This window comes from Lissotriton helveticus, chromosome 5_1, assembly GCF_964261635.1.
Source record: "Lissotriton helveticus chromosome 5_1, aLisHel1.1, whole genome shotgun sequence".
NCBI classification, from domain to species: domain Eukaryota; kingdom Metazoa; phylum Chordata; class Amphibia; order Caudata; family Salamandridae; genus Lissotriton; species Lissotriton helveticus.
This window is the reverse complement of record NC_136065.1, coordinates 928,147,981-928,165,217: the sequence shown is the minus strand read 5'-3', so window position 1 is coordinate 928,165,217 and position 17,237 is coordinate 928,147,981. Positions and strand designations below refer to the sequence as shown.

General features: G+C 40.4%; 1 protein-coding gene across 2 annotated transcripts in view; it reads right to left on the bottom strand.

The window, feature by feature from the left end:
* The window catches only part of MYOF (myoferlin), a 680,400-nt gene that overhangs the window by 400,265 nt on the left and 262,898 nt on the right, over nucleotides 1–17,237 (bottom strand). For both annotated transcript variants that reach the window (XM_078643399.1, XM_078643401.1), the window contains exons 6-11: nucleotides 15,664–15,830; nucleotides 10,299–10,427; nucleotides 9,006–9,068; nucleotides 8,848–8,898; nucleotides 5,302–5,332; nucleotides 3,314–3,429 (exon numbers count right to left, since the gene is read on the bottom strand). In XM_078643399.1, coding sequence (XP_078499525.1) covers nucleotides 3,314–3,429; nucleotides 5,302–5,332; nucleotides 8,848–8,898; nucleotides 9,006–9,068; nucleotides 10,299–10,427; nucleotides 15,664–15,830 — 557 coding nt within the window. The remainder of the gene's footprint in view (nucleotides 1–3,313; nucleotides 3,430–5,301; nucleotides 5,333–8,847; nucleotides 8,899–9,005; nucleotides 9,069–10,298; nucleotides 10,428–15,663; nucleotides 15,831–17,237) is intronic.

Below are 17,237 nucleotides of genomic sequence, written 5' to 3'. Positions count from 1 at the left end.
AGTATATGCCCTCGCTCTGTCGCTGAGAAGCCTTTGGCTTCACATGGACTTTTTACGACTAAGCAATTAGAACAATTGCTAAAGAATGGACTAAAATGTGCTGGGACTACAATCTCTAATGGATTGCTTATCAGAGCAATACAAATGAAGCAGGACATTGGTACAGAAGAGACACAAAACGATGCCTTGTTACAAGTGGACATACTACTGGAGTTCATGAGTTGGTTAACAGTAGTATACAGAACACCTTTTTCTCAGAATATGGACAATCAAAACACCATCTTTAGTGGGAATTCAACACAAAATGTCATCAAATTTCCAATCTGTATAATTAACATATAAGCAAAACAATGTTAGGCGTCTAACATCGTTTTGCTTATATGTTGATGACATCACTGTAAAATTTAAATAATTTTAAATGTTTCCTCTAGGGACAACGAGATTCTGTGATTGATTATACCCAGTCCCAAGGGGATTATTGGGTGGCTCTATTGTATTTAGGATTGTTACAAGTGGTGCTCAGGTGTGGGGATAGTAAATACTAGTTAGTTGGTTGTACAAGATTGAGAACCATGACAAAAGAAGCAATACCCGACGTTGTGTCCAAATGAAAAAGCAAGCTAGCAAAGGACTTATAGGATAAAGAGTGGAGCAACATACTGCAATACACAAAAAAACGTGAAATGTAAATACATGCAATTCAATTCTATTTTTTAGACAGAGCATATCTTCCACCTAAACCGTTTAAATATATATCCGCTCGGATTGGACATGCCCCAGATGCCTACTTGGGAACGTGGATCTCTACTAAATGGTTTGAGACTGTCCAATAATCAAGACCCATTGACAACAGCTTACAAATATACTAGAAACAATTGTGGGGTGGGATAACCTGCTCAAGCCAATGTATTGCATTTAAAGCAAATCCAAAAGACCCAAGCTAAAGAAAGTCCATTGACTTGCCCTCCTTATTGAGACAAGATCAATAGCAATGGCATTCGCCACAGGTCCCCTCTCAGATACAGACTTAAAGAAGTCAATTGATGCACAGCATTACATAGGGATGTCAGGAAAAAGAAGATGTGAGAAGTGGTCACAACCTTTGAAACTAAGGTGAGAGGTGGTCACAGCATTTAATACTACGCTGACACCTAGAGTAGCCCCCAACACTAAACATCCCCTTAAATAATTTGTATTATATTGGCGATACAGACTTTGCAGCTAGCCTGCAAACATCCTGTCAGATTGTAGTACCTGCTTCTAAAATACTCAATAACTATACGGTATGTGGAGAGTGTGTTAGAACAGTAAATTGCACATAATGATATTACCCTTCCTAAAAGCATCCTTAAAACGAGTCGGATGACCTTGAAGATGACCTTGAAGATAACCTTGGGCACATATAAGCTCTACACAACCTCTGCTCCTAAATATCCAGTCCCGGTTATAAAGTTTAGTATGTTCACTAAAAATCCATTCGTGGTTTTAATCCTCCTGTAATAAATTACCCTCACATTTGATAGACAGCTGCTTCATTACCCTTTTCTATTCTCTAGTTCTTACTCACTCAATTATTCATAGATATAGAATTATCTTGCATCTCTGTCCCGAGAGGGTGGTAAAAGCAATTAAAAGAACTGTTGGGCACTGTGCATCAGGACCAACCAATAGTAGTCCGTAGCGTGGAAATATCGTGACGCCCTTCCTTGCTTACCACACAGTCTTAAGGATGTGTCATTATTGCAATGTCGTGACAATGGTTTTCTATTTATTTGTCGAATTTTATTTTGCTCGCTTGCTGTAGCTTTGAACCATGATGAATCATTGTTGCAAGTTACTGTAATAAGCTGCTGTATTACCAGTATTTGTATACTTTTTATATTTTTATAACTGGTGTTTTTATAGCTTTTATGAACCGAGTTGTCAAAAGAAAGCTTATACAACAGTAATTATAGATATGGCAATATCTAAATGAACTTCTAACACTGAACATGCTGAAAATGATGCCATGCTGTACCTTACAATGTATTAGTGAATGTTGTTAGGGGAGTATATAGACCGGAAATGTGTGCAACAATAATGCATTGCTTTTATTACTCATCAAATGAAATTGTTTAATTAAAAAAAGTCGAGTTGTGCGTGAAAATCATACGTTAGCCTCCATCGCCAAAAAGACAAAACATAGGCTTGAATGATTATGCACTTGTTTAAAAGAAATGCGGGTAAGTATGTATTCTTTTGTTTAAAGCAGTTTTTCTCACTTTAAAACCTTCATGCATTTAGTCAGTTAAAGAGTAATGGACAATACACTGATTAAGTAGACTTGACGGATGAAGTAACTGCCTTTTACCGACTTGTCAAATGTTATCAAGTCTCCAAGGTAAATCGTTAAAAAGGTGCAAAAAAAAAAAATACATTAAAAAACAAAATTAGTAAGACACTGCAATTTATATTTGTTCTGTTTTTTGGCTCCCTTTTTTGTATTTAATTTTCAAAACACAACACAATCTTGTGAGTAGGCATATGGTCTGAGGTTGCGGCATCTTGTGACACACTGGCCCAACAAAGGCGCAGGATCTCTGGTGAAAGGTGCAGGCTTCTTCCTTCGAAGGTGCACCAGACCAGACACGCAGTGGGTAGGTACGCATTTTTTAGCAGGGCGGGGTTGGTGGTGACGGGGATGAAAGAAGACAGAGACCAAGGGTGTGGCCACATTACTGGAGGTGATTGCTTGTGCTCTATGGAATTTGAGCCGTGCAAGACTTGCATAGCAACCAGAAGAGAGTAAACTTTAACATAATGTGTCAAATCAACATTAAGACCTCCTCCTAGTCAAGAATGGCACAAATAACACTCAGTGTTTAATTTGTAATAAAGTTATGTGCCAGGGTCCTCATCAGGACGCCACTGCAACCTGCACCACCCACTGCCCCTTCCTGCCAATGACAGCACCAACACAACTACTAACCAATTACACTCCTACAGGTGTGACAATCCAGATTGTTCCAGGCCCCCAAAACTACTAGTATAGTTTGGGCAGCAGGTATTAGTCATATTTAATGTATACTGAATTAGTAAACAACTATTGTTGTGCTCCCCTCTAAATAATACAAACAGCTCTACCATGTGGCAGATTGTCTAAGGTGCCGGTGCCGGTGCCCAGCACAGGAAACCACCTGCTCAAATTAAGCACTGGTCACGGTGGTACTTTATTCTTGACAGTCCTGGGTGAACACAGCACAACACGTCAGAGACAACAGGACACATACAGAACTGAACTAGGGAAAGATTATTGAATAAAGCAGACACCTACTGGTGGCTCGTCTCCTGTTCCAACAACAAAGATGCTAACTTTCAGATAGCCCTTAGCTCCAGAGCTGACATCTTCAGAGTCGAACAGAAGAACCCATTTTCTCATGACTGCGTGCCCTGGTACAAAAAGAAAAAAATAACATTAATTACAGCAAAGAGTACACTGTGGTTACCAAATTACTTGAAATCACGATGGCAGCTAGCTTTTAGTCCTGGACTTTCTCCCCTACATTAGTGCATTCTAGGATTTGTCGTCTTTCCTTACTTTGATTGCAACAACTGGAGCATCAAACCTAAAAACTAGGACATCTAGAAGAAAACAAAGGCCTGCAAAGGAGGCTGGGCCATAACATGCAGGCTTACGGTGGCGCCAGCCGGTACAGGTGCTCTGCTGCATCATTAAGATATTTTTCAAAACTTTTATAACTGTCATAATGTCATCAGTATGGATGCGTAAAAAAAGCAATGGGTACCCGTCTCTGATGGCACAAAGGTTTCAAGAACAATTCAAAAGTGACTCATGCTTCCAATGTTGCTGTATTCATTCCTGGTCTCCAGTGGGTCTATAGAATTAAATTGTTGCCATTTTTTCATAAATGTAGACATTATTTTGTTAAATGCCAAACTGGTGCATCAAGGAGTGTTCAGAAGGCACAAACTTTAATTCGTCATCTGTATTAATCAGAGAGGCTTTCTGCACCTGTTGTGAGTATGGGAAAGGAGCTAGACCGACCATGTGCTTTGCTTGTGTCCTGGTTGCATTTCTGCTAATACTCAGCCACTGCTACTGCCACTATGGAGTGGCGGGCCGTCAGGGGAGTAGGAGCGTCAGACTGGAAGTGGGGTGGAGGGGGGAGTGGGGGTTAGAATACATTTTGTTTTTTTATAAAAACATACCTGTTCCTCTGCCCGCCTTGTGCTTCGCTGTTCCACCGTTCTGCTACTCACGGCAGGCCCGGAAGGAACAGACTCCCCATCCAATCCGGATGTTACTCTCATACTAGGAGAGCGGTGTGGGATTGGCCCGAACAGGCTAGTTTACGCTGCTCTCAGGTACAGGGAGTCTGTGCCTTTCTTGAACCCAGCTCTAGCATACAGCAGAGATAGAGAAATCTAAGTGCACTTGTCTGTTTGGCCGTCCGTCCTAGACATGCGCACTTGGAAGTGCACAACATTTATTTCCCCCCTTCCAATGGCCTGGCCATGCCCCTCCTTACATGCACTGGCCCAGAAACAGCAGCTGAAAACAAAACAATAGTAAAATATGGTTTCATTTTTTTGCTGCTGGCTCTGAGCCATTGCGGAGGAACAGTTGCTGCTAATAGTGAACAAAAAATATAAGCTCCAAATATTCTACAGGTGACAGTAACCCTCGATGGGGCTCGGGAGCACTACAGTTGACCTAACTGCAACTAGCCAAAGTTATTTCATAGGCCAGTTACTTTCCCTGCTCACATCCTGTTGGGTTCCATTTCAGCAATAAGGGATCAATTCGCTTTGTGATGGACTATTGGGTATTTGTTTCCACATTTTACTCAACCCTAGGATTCAGCAAGAATTTAGTGGGCTCATGTAGCTAATAGGCGAGTACAAACCTGGCTCTCACAGCTCCTCCAGAAATAATCGTAAAGATTGTGATAAAGGAGCCAAAAACTATTAAAATGATATGTTTGTAGCCACTGTTCAAGTGGTAGGTCTAAGGCAATGATCATTAATTCCCAGCACCAAAATATTCGCCATCAACACATGTCACATATGAGATCATGGAGTTCTAAAATTCAAGGGGATTCATTAAGAGCCTGTCATTTAGGGATGAACCAGCCAACAGTTTGACACGGGTGGTTGTTCCGCACTTTCACACTCGGCACACAGACATGACAAGCATCTGGAGTAACTTAATACTAGGAGGGTAGGGGTACTACCCTAGAGAAATGCTGATCAATATCCTCAAAACGAATCAATTGGTTTGTTTTGAGGTACAGAACTTACCAGGTTCATCGTAGATGTAGCCAATGTCAATCTAAAAAATAAAAAATAGTAAAACAAAATGATGCTCATCAGATAACGCACAGGTTGCTCTTCGCCATTTACAATGCTGCACATTGAAAATACATACAAATGGAACGATGTAAATTGGGGTCTTTAAGTAGAACAACCATTTATCGTTTCACAGAGATACAACCACAACTTGCTGTCGTGGGGACTCGTACTCCGTTTGTGCAGGTCGGTGTAAGGGATGGGTAACACCACTTATGTTTGGAGACGGGGACCTACTTTTGCATTATCAACTCTAACCGAGAAGGTACAGAAGCGCAGAAAAAGGAGAAAGGGAGATATATTGCAAAACAGTGACAATGGAAGAAAGCAGTTATGGACAACCATTGGTAAAGCCATTGTGTCTGGTTTGCATTTTGAGTCCTAATTAAAATATAAAAAAACCTGCTGCCATGAAAAAATAAAAATAAAAACTAATTTATATGCATAGAATGCATTTATGGACTAATGACTTTAATATGTGAAGATTAGGTGCACTACTGAGATGTAAAATGGTCATTTAAATTACAAAGCAAGTACCTGATAATAGGAGGAATGACACCTCAAACAGCCAATAGCCTCAGGAGAGAAAAATACTTACTTGGCAGAGCCAAAGCCAACTCTATGCAAACTTTAAAGAATTCGCAACAATAGGTTGAGCAGTCAGGTACACTGTGAAACCAGATCTAGAAAAATCATGCAGGTGTGAGATAAAGAGACAAGTGTATGGTGGTGAAAGAAAGAGGAATGAGATGTAATCAAGAGTAGGCAGTACTAGTATTCAATAACTATGGCATTTGGCAAAACCTGTAGTGGGCTCCTAAGAAAACATCTATGCTTGTTCACTTAATTATTTTATTTATGTATTGTTTTTTAAACAAATGAAACACTGTTTGGGACCAGCCGCGGTCCGTGCAGGTAATAGCCGGGTCCGGTTAAGGGGGGATTTCGAGGGACGATGCAGAGGGAAAATTATTTATTTAATTTTCCCTCTGCATCCTCCCTCGAAACCCCCCCTTACCCAGCCCCACCGCTGTTACCTGCACAGACCGCGGCTGTTTGGGATCAAATAACCAGTTAGGTGTCAAGCTCTACACAGATGTTATTGTCTTTCAAATAGTTCAGAAACCTGCTGTAAAAGAGCACTCAGAGATAACAACCTATCAAAGAAACAAACTGAAAGTTTCATCATCTGGGGAAAAAACCTCTGAAAAACAAACGCTATTCCTGTATCTAGGGTGTGGCCGGAGGCAGTTGTAACTGTTAATTGGCAGCGCTGACTAGTTCATTCCTACCAGTGCCCGAACATATTGTGGATGTTTACAATAGGCCTTTTCCTAGGTGAAGCGGTGACAGTCACTTTCTGCTTCACAATTTCAAATTCCTGTAACAGCGGCACCACTTTGTTCCTACTTTGTGTAATGTAGAGGAGTCAGAGGCGTGGACGTTTTCAAATGCTTGTTTCTCAATTGATATAGCAGAACCATAAGAAATCAGATTTAGGGACTGTTTGGCTTATTAGTGCAGATTCAGTTCTTGAAAGTTTCTGGCTATTTCTCTGAACCCAAGTCGATTTAAAGTTGAGGTGTCTATTACCTGCCTGAAACATTCATATGGGACACAGAGGCCTCTAGTGTCAGAAGTAGCTCTGTGTGAACACTAAAGTGACCAAATTTAACATGACTACACGACTGCTCTAGTTTCTTTGATAGTCAATGTGCAGAAACAGCGATAAAAGTTTGGGCGGGTGGGTGACTGAGGGGGGTGTTGCTAGCCAAGCCCACAAACAGAATTGAGCATATGGAGCTGAGGATCAACTCCTTTTCCAAGGCGATGTCTGGCTGCAAGAGGTGGAGGGTATGACCAGAGACTAGAGTGGATCCGGTTTAATAGAAGGAATAAATGGGTGTTGCCTTAGGAGCTGTGTGGGATCCCCTAGATTACACATAAGAAAACAATGGGCACCCATCCCTGTACTTCTGAGGCCACGAAGGCGGCAGCCACAACACTGGTTGGATCTGGGGTTGCACCTTTGAGCAATGCAGTGACCTGAGCTACTACTAGAGAGGCATTTGATATTAGGAACAGTAAGTAACTCATATTTCTGGACTCGAGTAGGAGCAACTAAGAAAAGGAGGGGGGAAAAAATGCATGTTTTAATAAGGGAACTGTTGTGAAACAATTTCAAAGTATTTATCAGGCATTCACTAAACAAAGTATTCCATGGGAGTAATCGCGCATCTTTACCAGGCAACCCTTGTTAAACTGAGCGCTTTCAAGTGCTAAGATTAAAAGGGAGAATATCGGGACCCACAGGTGTCTTCTATGCTCTAACCAAGGGTCTGGAGCATGGTTTCTTCTTTGTGATGTGGTATCTCAAATTAGGGTTTGGGCTTTGAGGAATAGTTAGGTAGTTCAGTGATAATGGTCTTTGTTTTTTTCCTCTTTTATCACAACTACTTATGCTCAATTTGGAAGTTCTGAATCTTGGAATATATTCATGCTGCATGTTACTGGCATAATCCAAGAGCAGTCAAAGCTAAATATTTCCTCCAGGAATTTAACCCTTTACTGCAATGTGTGTTGATCGACTTCAAACTTCCGCCTAGCTGTTTACACTAGCTGAAAATGCAAACAAAATACCAAAGGAATGTTGCCATCTACATATATGCATCTCTTTGTGAGCTTTGCATTAAGTCCTTGGGTTGTCGGTTTGCCTATGGATTTATTTTTTCTAGAGTTGTTGCATTATCCAACACAGTACACCAGTGATTCTTAAACTATGGCCTGGGGATACTTGAAGCGTATTTAGGGTGTGTGCAACTGCTTAGAATATTTACGGATTAATAAAGTGTATATAAATAAGCAAGCAAAATGTGAAACTAAATTTTAAAATGTTCTATATATGTGTAGAAATTCGAAATTGGAGACAAAAAATGTATAGTATCAAATTGATTCGTGGAAGCAGTGCAAGTGCATCAAACAGAATATAGTATGGATGGCAAGTGGCTTCAGTTGAATTTAAGAGAGCTTCAACTTTCCCAGTACAATAAAAATTTAGATTTTGTTTTACATTTGTTTGTGAATTCAGAAAAATATTTCAGCATTTGTGCATTTATTTGCTGAATGCTTATTTTTGTATTTTGTTGTACCTTTTTACAACTCAAATCCTCAAAAATGCCTAGGCCGAGGTCCTTGGCTTCTAGTATTGAATCAGTGAGGAGTCTCTGTATTGCAATAATAAATCGGTGGGGGTCTCGGTGTTCCAATGCTAATTACGTGGGGGTCCATAGTTGTCAACAGGTTAAGAACCACTGCAACAGACATGTCCCTGATTAACTCATCTCAATGACAACATAACTTGATTGGGGCAAGAGTTGATTTGGGAAAATGGCAGCTCTTAGGCCTACTGTGTAATGGAGGTTACACAGGAGGTAAGGTACGACCGGTAATTTCAACAGCTATTTAGAGTTCAACATTTTGATGAAGACATCGGCTCACCTTAAACTCTCCAATCATACTGTCTGCGCGGATAGATCCGGAATTAAATAGCTGGAAAGAAAATAACATGTTTTAAATCCTATCCGTTGAATAGTAGAACACTGGCAATTTCTTAAAATATTTGTGAAAATAATTTAATTGATTTTGTGTTTTCTTACCCGAATTCCCACAGTTTCATCAAACAATTCTGAGGGTGTCATATTTACATTGTAAAAAAAGATCTACAAAATAAAAACAAAAATTCATGGTGAGATCACACTGCTTCGACATTTGGCTAACAATTATGAACACACCTTTCATGATATACCAAGCAGGAAGCTGAAATGCTTAACAGAATAAAAGCATAGTAGCAGGTTCAGCACAAACCGAAACAACTCCATTTAAATACTGGTTCTAATCAGGAGCACCACGCTTAAAGCATCCACTTCAAGGAAACATTTTGCACTGATTTATATCTAAAAGTTACTGCCCTCTACTGAGGGCACTAATAGTGGTAAATGTCCTTCAATGTAGTTATTACGTGTTAATTGCCAACCCAGGAACTACTGAGGTGAAATTAAAAAAAGCATAATAAATAGAAGGTGCATGTTGTCAGGTTATTATTATCAAAAAGGTTAATGGGACCTGTTATAACCTACTAGAGGCAGTGAAACCAATCAAGTGCACCTCTATGCTTCACACAGGCCATTGAGAGTTTCATTGAATTTAGACTGTCGACATGTAGCGGCGGTGTGAACGCCAGAAGTCTAAGACTTCTGATTGGAAGAGGCAGTCTCATCATTCCATCCAGCAGCTAATGAAGAAAACGCCCTGAAGATAAAACATTGCTAAATTTCGGAATTCCTGCAATCTATTAAAATATGTTGAAAATGTTACATCAAAAATTGGCACTCGAGACTGAGGAACTGGTTATAAAAGTATGTAAACCAATCACACAAACATCAGAGATATGGAGGAGCAAGAGAGTCAAAGTGGGAGAGTGAGACGGGACTCGCAACCTTGGTGGGCTGCACCAGCAGCCCCGTTTTGAAACGGCTATTGTGCATCTCCACTGATCACTATGATCCAAACATTTGTTTACTTACACATGAGCGACTGAGGGAGAGAGGTGTATTGCAGCACAAGGGCATTATGCACAACACTGGGTCTAACTATACTGTTGCCTTATTAGTATGACTGAAGTTAAGTGATAGATCCCTAACTCAGTAAGGGACCAGGCCTAAAGGTTTTGAAGCAGCTATCCCACTGGGCCTTTGCAGTATTAACTTAATGGCCAATTCTCCTGGGAGAGAGTTGTAGAGGCGACAAGCAACTGTGGCAAAAGAAGGGTAAATTCAGAAGATGCCTTTGAGCCTCCAAGACAGTAGCAATCTATGAATTGGATTTAAAAGAGTACTCTGCAAGGGTGGAAATTCACACTGAAAATAATGATCCAACTTATGAAGAGTTACCTCATCAAAAAATGGATTGTTTCCTCTCTTGATTCGAGTGCGATGTGTCTGATTACCAACATTGACTTTGACGACTGGCTTTATGTTATTGCCAGCTAACTGGCGTCCTTCAATCACTCGAACCCGGATCTGGATAGAAAACAAAAAAACACAAGATATCAAATCTGATTCTGAAAAGATGGAAGATTTAATGTGAGTAGTCTAAACACTGTACAACACAATTTAGCAGGGGGATGCAAAATAACCACATATGAAGATCAAGACTAACACCAGTGCAATCATTACATTGTCCCATTATTTTTGGAATCTCAATCCCTCTTTACCTCAACTAACCTTTGTGGACCCCAAATTAAGTGACTGTGCATGTGCCTACAACTTTGAAGGGAATGCACTCTAAGGAAAAATTGATAATCTGAAGCATATCTGCTAACGACTGTACTCACATTATACAGAGTTGCATTAGTAATGTTTTTACATTTAAAGGTTATAACTAAATTTTGTTCTATATTTCTGGAAGAATGTATACATTTGATGTGCTGTCTTCTTCAAAGAGCATCTATACATTTGTGGGGCTTTAGTCATTCACACTCACACCGAGGTGGAGACCACTGCAAATCCCTCATAGGTATACAATAACATTATGCTGGCCCACTAAAATGGTCCCTGTGGCTATTTTTGTTAATGTTTAACAAATGGACATAGAGAACAAAATATGTCACAGTTTCTTCCATGGTCATTGTGATACTTTCTATCTATATGCCCTTCTCTCATCTGTAACATGCAATTAGTCTTAATTATTTCACCTTTTAGTGTAATTTACTATTTTCTTTATTTCTTCCTCACATTAGACTACAATCACATTTTCTTTTTTGCAATCTTCTACACTTTGCTCAAATAAGATATCATCCTTAAACCACAATTCTTCTGACTTTATCTATACTACAACCCAACATAAATTGATCTGTAATCTTTCCTAATGGTTTTCTCAAAATTTGCAATTTGTTGCCAACTTTCTAGAGGCTGTTACACACTCCTCTATAGACTCTTCCCTTTTGGACTCTTTCCTACGAAAGCTCTTTAAAAATTAAGCAAACCTTTAGTAAGGAATGTACATCAAGTTTCTTTTCCACGCAATCTCAAATTCATTTAAACCAATTGACTCGAGTAGAAAGTGTAAGCAAATGTTCATGGACCCCATGCCTCTCAGAACCGAAGCAATGCATAAAAAATTAAGAATTCCTTTCTGCTCTCAAGCTCGTGCCACAAACCAGGGCATAAGGAGAAAATACCTTTTTCTATTCCCACCTTTAACAATGGGAACCCTGGGAGAGACTAAAAAAATCACATCAATAATCAGTAATAAAACAGTAGTGGAGTACCATTCTGTCTACTAAAATATTAGGGTAACTTTAATAAGTTGCTAACATTCGTTGTGAGATTCTCACCACATTAAATCTGAATTAAATACTCAAAACAGCACACCGCTGACATACAAGACATTTACAAAATAAGGGGGGAAAAACCTTGATCCAATATGATACAGGATTGCTAGCTCTTTGTTCCTCACATCATGCAGGGATGAACTAACTTTACTCCTTAGTTCTATCACCGCCCCTATCCAGGGGCACCCTGGATAAGTCATGTGTCTCGATAAGGATTATTGTCCCAAAAACAACACTAAAATTGGTGAATATACCATGATTTAAATCCCTGTTCTGTTCCGTTCCAATGTGTAGCCTACATTGACAATTTATGAAGGCAGAACAATACCTTCCTCACTATCGTTCCTGCTCACACACAGGACTTTGTAGTATGCATGTGTTACACTGAAGTGGATCTCAATGCAGGGAGAGGAGGGATGTCACCTTCGACATGGTCAGTAATTGGGTCTCTATAACACTCACACATGGACAGAGTCTGAATGCCTAAGCCTTCGGCCTTGTGCAGAACAGGTTAGTACTAGGGAGACACCTTAAAAGATGCAGACCCTCGTCCCAAAGCTCAAGACTGGATCATAGTGATATTGCTCTCATGAGTCAACTGTTTTCTACAAAGCTGGGTTTCTTTAGATGCAGCACTATTGGTGGTGCCAAACAGTAAATCTGTGAATTGATCACAAAGCATTTGTCCCAGGCTGGTCCCTGCATGCCAAGTATAGGTAGGTTTTGAACGATTCTGTACAGCACCTTGCTGCAACTTTCAGTTGCATTGGATTTTCTACAGTCGTTTCACAGTGAGGTGACAGATCAGGGGAAAATTAAGTGTATGCTGTAAAGAGGAGATCCCTTCCAAAACGGGACACAGCCATTGCATTGCAGGCGTTACAACGCATGCGATTACAATGCAGTCGTTACAATGACCACTTCGTTACATCGCAGTACATTACAACGCAAGGCAAGTCGTTACATTGATTTGCTGTAAGGGGCGCGGTAAACTAAGGAATTGTAGAATTTACTATTCCAACACCTTCCCTACTGTTGCGCGCACTGGAGTTGGAATAGTAAATTATACTATTCCTAAATCCGGCACGCCCTTTACAGCAAGTCGATGTAACTACTTGCGTTGTAATGTACTGCGATGTAACATCACTGTTGTTGTAACGACCACGTTGTATTCACATTCGTTGTAAACACATGCAATGTAAAGTGCTATATTCATCCAAAAAGCAACATGCTAAGGGTCCCTCTGTATCTTGTGTAGTGTTGGGGCATTTAACGTTGGAGCTGGCATCCCTGCAAGATCCTAGTTAGGATAATGAAGTATATTGTTGAGACAGAAGAACTTTGAAGTTTTAGGCTTTGTGCCCCATCCACCAGAAGCCTGTTCCTTGATAACCAGTCTTGAATCTGAAAGAAGCCTGCAGAGGATTTCACATGGCATCCCCACATTTCACAAACATCCTATAGCAACAAAGTTACCCAATCTGCTCTAAAGAGAGATGGTCAACTATGTTTTTGTAAAGAGAAGCAGGCTAAATAGAGCCCCATCAACACACACTTCTGGAGTCCTCAAGCCATTCAGCTTAAAAAAAACAAGTTGTATTGGCAACTGCAGATCCGCTCCAGGATTCACGAAGGGAATCATTTGGTGTTGATGCATAAAGTGACCCTATCACTCGCTCAGATGAGGTTGAAGGGATTGGGTAATCTCAAATGAGGAATGCTAGTTAGGGGGATGACGGATTCTTTAGTGGAAGGGAGAAATCAAATGAGGCATAAGATGTGAGGCGCACAATATGGGGACAAGGAATGAGAAATGAGCAAAAGGAGAGGAAGAGTGGGGAGAACAAGGAGTGGGGAGAACAAGGAGTGGGGAGAACAAGGAGTGGGGAGAACAAGGAGTGGGGAGAACAAGGAGTGGGGAGAACAAGGAGTGGGGAGAACAAGGAGTGGGGAGAACAAGGAGTGGGGAGAACAAGGAGTGGAGGTCAAAGAAGGTAGAACAAAGGGAGATTTAAAACTGAAGAGCAAGAAGTAATACATGAAGAATGAGGGTAGAGGAATGAAGGATAAAAGGTGAGAAAAATGAAAAGTGAATAGTGAAGACAAATTAGTAAGATTAGGAGGATTAATGAGTAAGGCATGCAACTGTTGACTGAGGTGAATGAATACACACTGAGGACAAAAACAGGAACTGGATTAAGTCCTAAAATATGAAAAAGGTGAGGAAAAGGACAGGAGATTGAAGAGGAATGGGGAGTGAAGAGGACGTTGGGTGGATGAGACCATTTTAAAATGGCTACTGTAAAGTCACATTGAGATGGTCAAGAAAACATGACCTTCATACCTTGCCCAGTAACATTAGGGCAGGTTAGTAACTTCGTAGAGCTCATGAAGGGTTCAAGAGCAATATAACTAGAGATCATCATAAGTTATAAATAGAAAAAGAGGCAGCCTCAGCTCTTCTACCTAGATGCCATACAAAACCTCAGTTACGCAAGGTGGAAAAGATCATTGACACCTTTATTGCAGCAAGCGCTGTGAAGCCGAATCACTCACTTGTTGAAGGCCCACGCCAAATACTTCTAGATATTTCAAGCATGCTTGAAACGAAGTCGGAATTCGAATATAAACCTACGGAAGTCTGTTGCTATGGAGAACATTCTTCAAGGCTCATCTCAGTGCTGGAGATGATGGTCTGCTGGCTCCACTGCTTAATGTTAGACTGATGCCAGCCCCTCCCTTGATGCCCATTCGGATCTTGCTTCTACAAACTGGCATACTTTGGGGATCTTAGTTACCCAGTAGCCTGGGCTTCTCTCTACAGCCCTGTTCCTCTCCAAAGCAGAACCGGTTCCCATAGTGATTGACAGCACTTCATCATCATACAATGTAACAAGAGAAGGGTGTTCTAACCACAGTCATCCAGATACAGTCATTTAGTTAAACAGTAACCAGTTGCTTGGAGCTTAAATCCAACCAGTCGCTGGCATTGACCTGAACAAGCAGAAACAATGAAGGCATTGTATATTGCAGGTTCCTAGGAAAAGAATACATCAAGCAGCATGTTCACTGCTGCTCACCCCTGCCCCCCTTTCACCTTCTGCTTACGTCAACTGTTTGTATGTGAAACAAACTTGTTATCAGCTACCCAGCACAACAGAAGGCGAGTCTGGGTGAGGTTTGTTTATGGTTACGTTTTACAATTTTGAAGCCATAAATGCGTATATATCCTGGTTATATTCAGAGACAAAAGACCAGGGTAATCAATTTTTGCAGTATTTATTCTGAAATATTATTGTACAGATCTCGGTGCAGATAGAGGCAGCTTCCAAAACAGCCATTAATCTACATCTCCACTCCAGAATAGAGCTGAAGGATTGCAGGAAATTTCCAAGAGAAAATAGTTTGGGTTACATTTACTCAAATGAATATTTGCTTGAGCTTTGGAGACTTCTAAGCTGGCAATAGAAAACATAGCCATTCAGAGCAACTTCCAAAAATAAATACAAATTAAATCCATGTGAGTCAGGATCCTGGCTGCCCCGGATTCACACTCGGTGACTTAACACAGAGCCCTGGTGTGATTGAAATTTGATTTACCACAGAAAAAGAAATGTCTGCACAACTACAAGATATCATGGAGATGGTCTACAATTGCCAAGAACTTTGCAACTAACATTCGGCAGAATTTCTATTGCAAAACACCATCAGCAATGACTCATTATGATTATTGCCTGAAGATTAACAAAGTGCAACTCTCCGATCAATATTTATGCACGACAATCTCCAAGAAAGACTCCATTCAAAACATATTGCTTACTCCCTGCTCTTGATTCAGTCGCCTTCAACAAAATTAACTCATTAGACATGCTCAACATTCAATTTAAAACTATTGGGAATGGGACCCTTTGGAGGTAGATTACCTGAAAGTCCTGGGGTTTGTTTGATAGGATTCTCCTATTTTTCTTTCCTCTTGTTAAACGTTGTGCAATCTGATTATCTCCCTTCACTGGTGATCCTCCTGACGTAATTCCACCATAGCCGCCGGTATCGACTCCCTCTCCATCACCTTCACCATCTGCATCACCATCTAAAAAAACATATGACAAGATTACAGAGTGCACATTTCCCCGCCCAATATTTTCATCAGAAGAGTAAATGAGACAAAATGTCAATCAGAATGTAGAAAGGAAAGTTTGCATCTTAAGAGGGAGAAGCTGAAACGTTACATTACCATGAATAACAATGATCTATACACAGTTAGGTCTGACGTATGTGAAAATGTAAGTCACTCTGCCTTCTGGTGAGGGGTGGAATGGCTGCCTGTCTGAAGGGGGCAGCAGGGGAAAGGGGCAAGTGAAGAAGCATGTAGTACATATGCACATCAGGAAAGAGTGCAAATAAAATACAATTTTACAGGGGTCTTAGGGTATCTCGAAAAAAATCTTTCACATATCTACAGGTAAATGGAGCACCTGTAGGCAAATAGGACCACTTATAATGGCAAATGTGGGAAGACTTGAAGACCACTTTAAAAGGGTGAACAAAAACAATCTGCTAAACTGGCAGCGAAACAGGAAGGAATCGGCTCCTTCCACATCTATGGGGAACTTGGATCCAAGATTCGGGAACCATTATATAACTAGCATCTGCAAATATCAGGAGCTAGCAGAGGAGTTCAACACAATCTGCCCACAAGTGCAAAAAGCATACTGTACACAGACTTTTGAAAAGGCAAGGATGAAAATGTCCTGGTCCTTGTTGGTGGGCAGGGTGCACAATTCTCTTCCAGATACACCACTTAAAAATTCAGCGTGAGGTCCACTACTTTAGAAGGGCATAGATAGAACAACAAAAGAGGAACTATAGATTATTAGTTTTATGGGAATATTCTTTTTTTTTTTTTATAAACTTTTTATTGAAGTTGCAAGTACATATTACATTCACAAGGTTCCCTTTAGGGCGATAATTCGCAATCTTACACTCTTGCATCTGTAAATCAGAACAGCCACCTTTTAGTCAAATTAATAGTGTGCGATTATTGCATGGGTGTGTCAAATCTTTTGACCGTACATCCTTACGTCTGTCTTTTGCGTATAATCTTAAGAACCTTCAACTTTCAGAGCGTATGTCAAAACAACCATCAATATAAAAACATTAAACAGTAGAAAGAGTCATCCTTGGTAGGTACATTTGAACATCGACATTGGTCTATATCCGTCGGAATATTCTTTTTTAAAATGCCTCAACTATGCAGGCCAGCACACCCTAAAGGGTGATGAATAAATGTTATCAAAACTTGCACAGAAAAGAATAGCAATTTCAGACTCTGTTTAGTATAATTAATGACAATGGAAACCTTGGATTTGTGATCTATCTCTTGTATGCATTAATCATATAGGTTGAATTTGAAAATGGCTGACACCTATAAAGATGGTGTAGAGGTGGCAAGGTGCTAATTCAATGCCAGCACCAATGCTGTGCAGGCGTGGTCTGC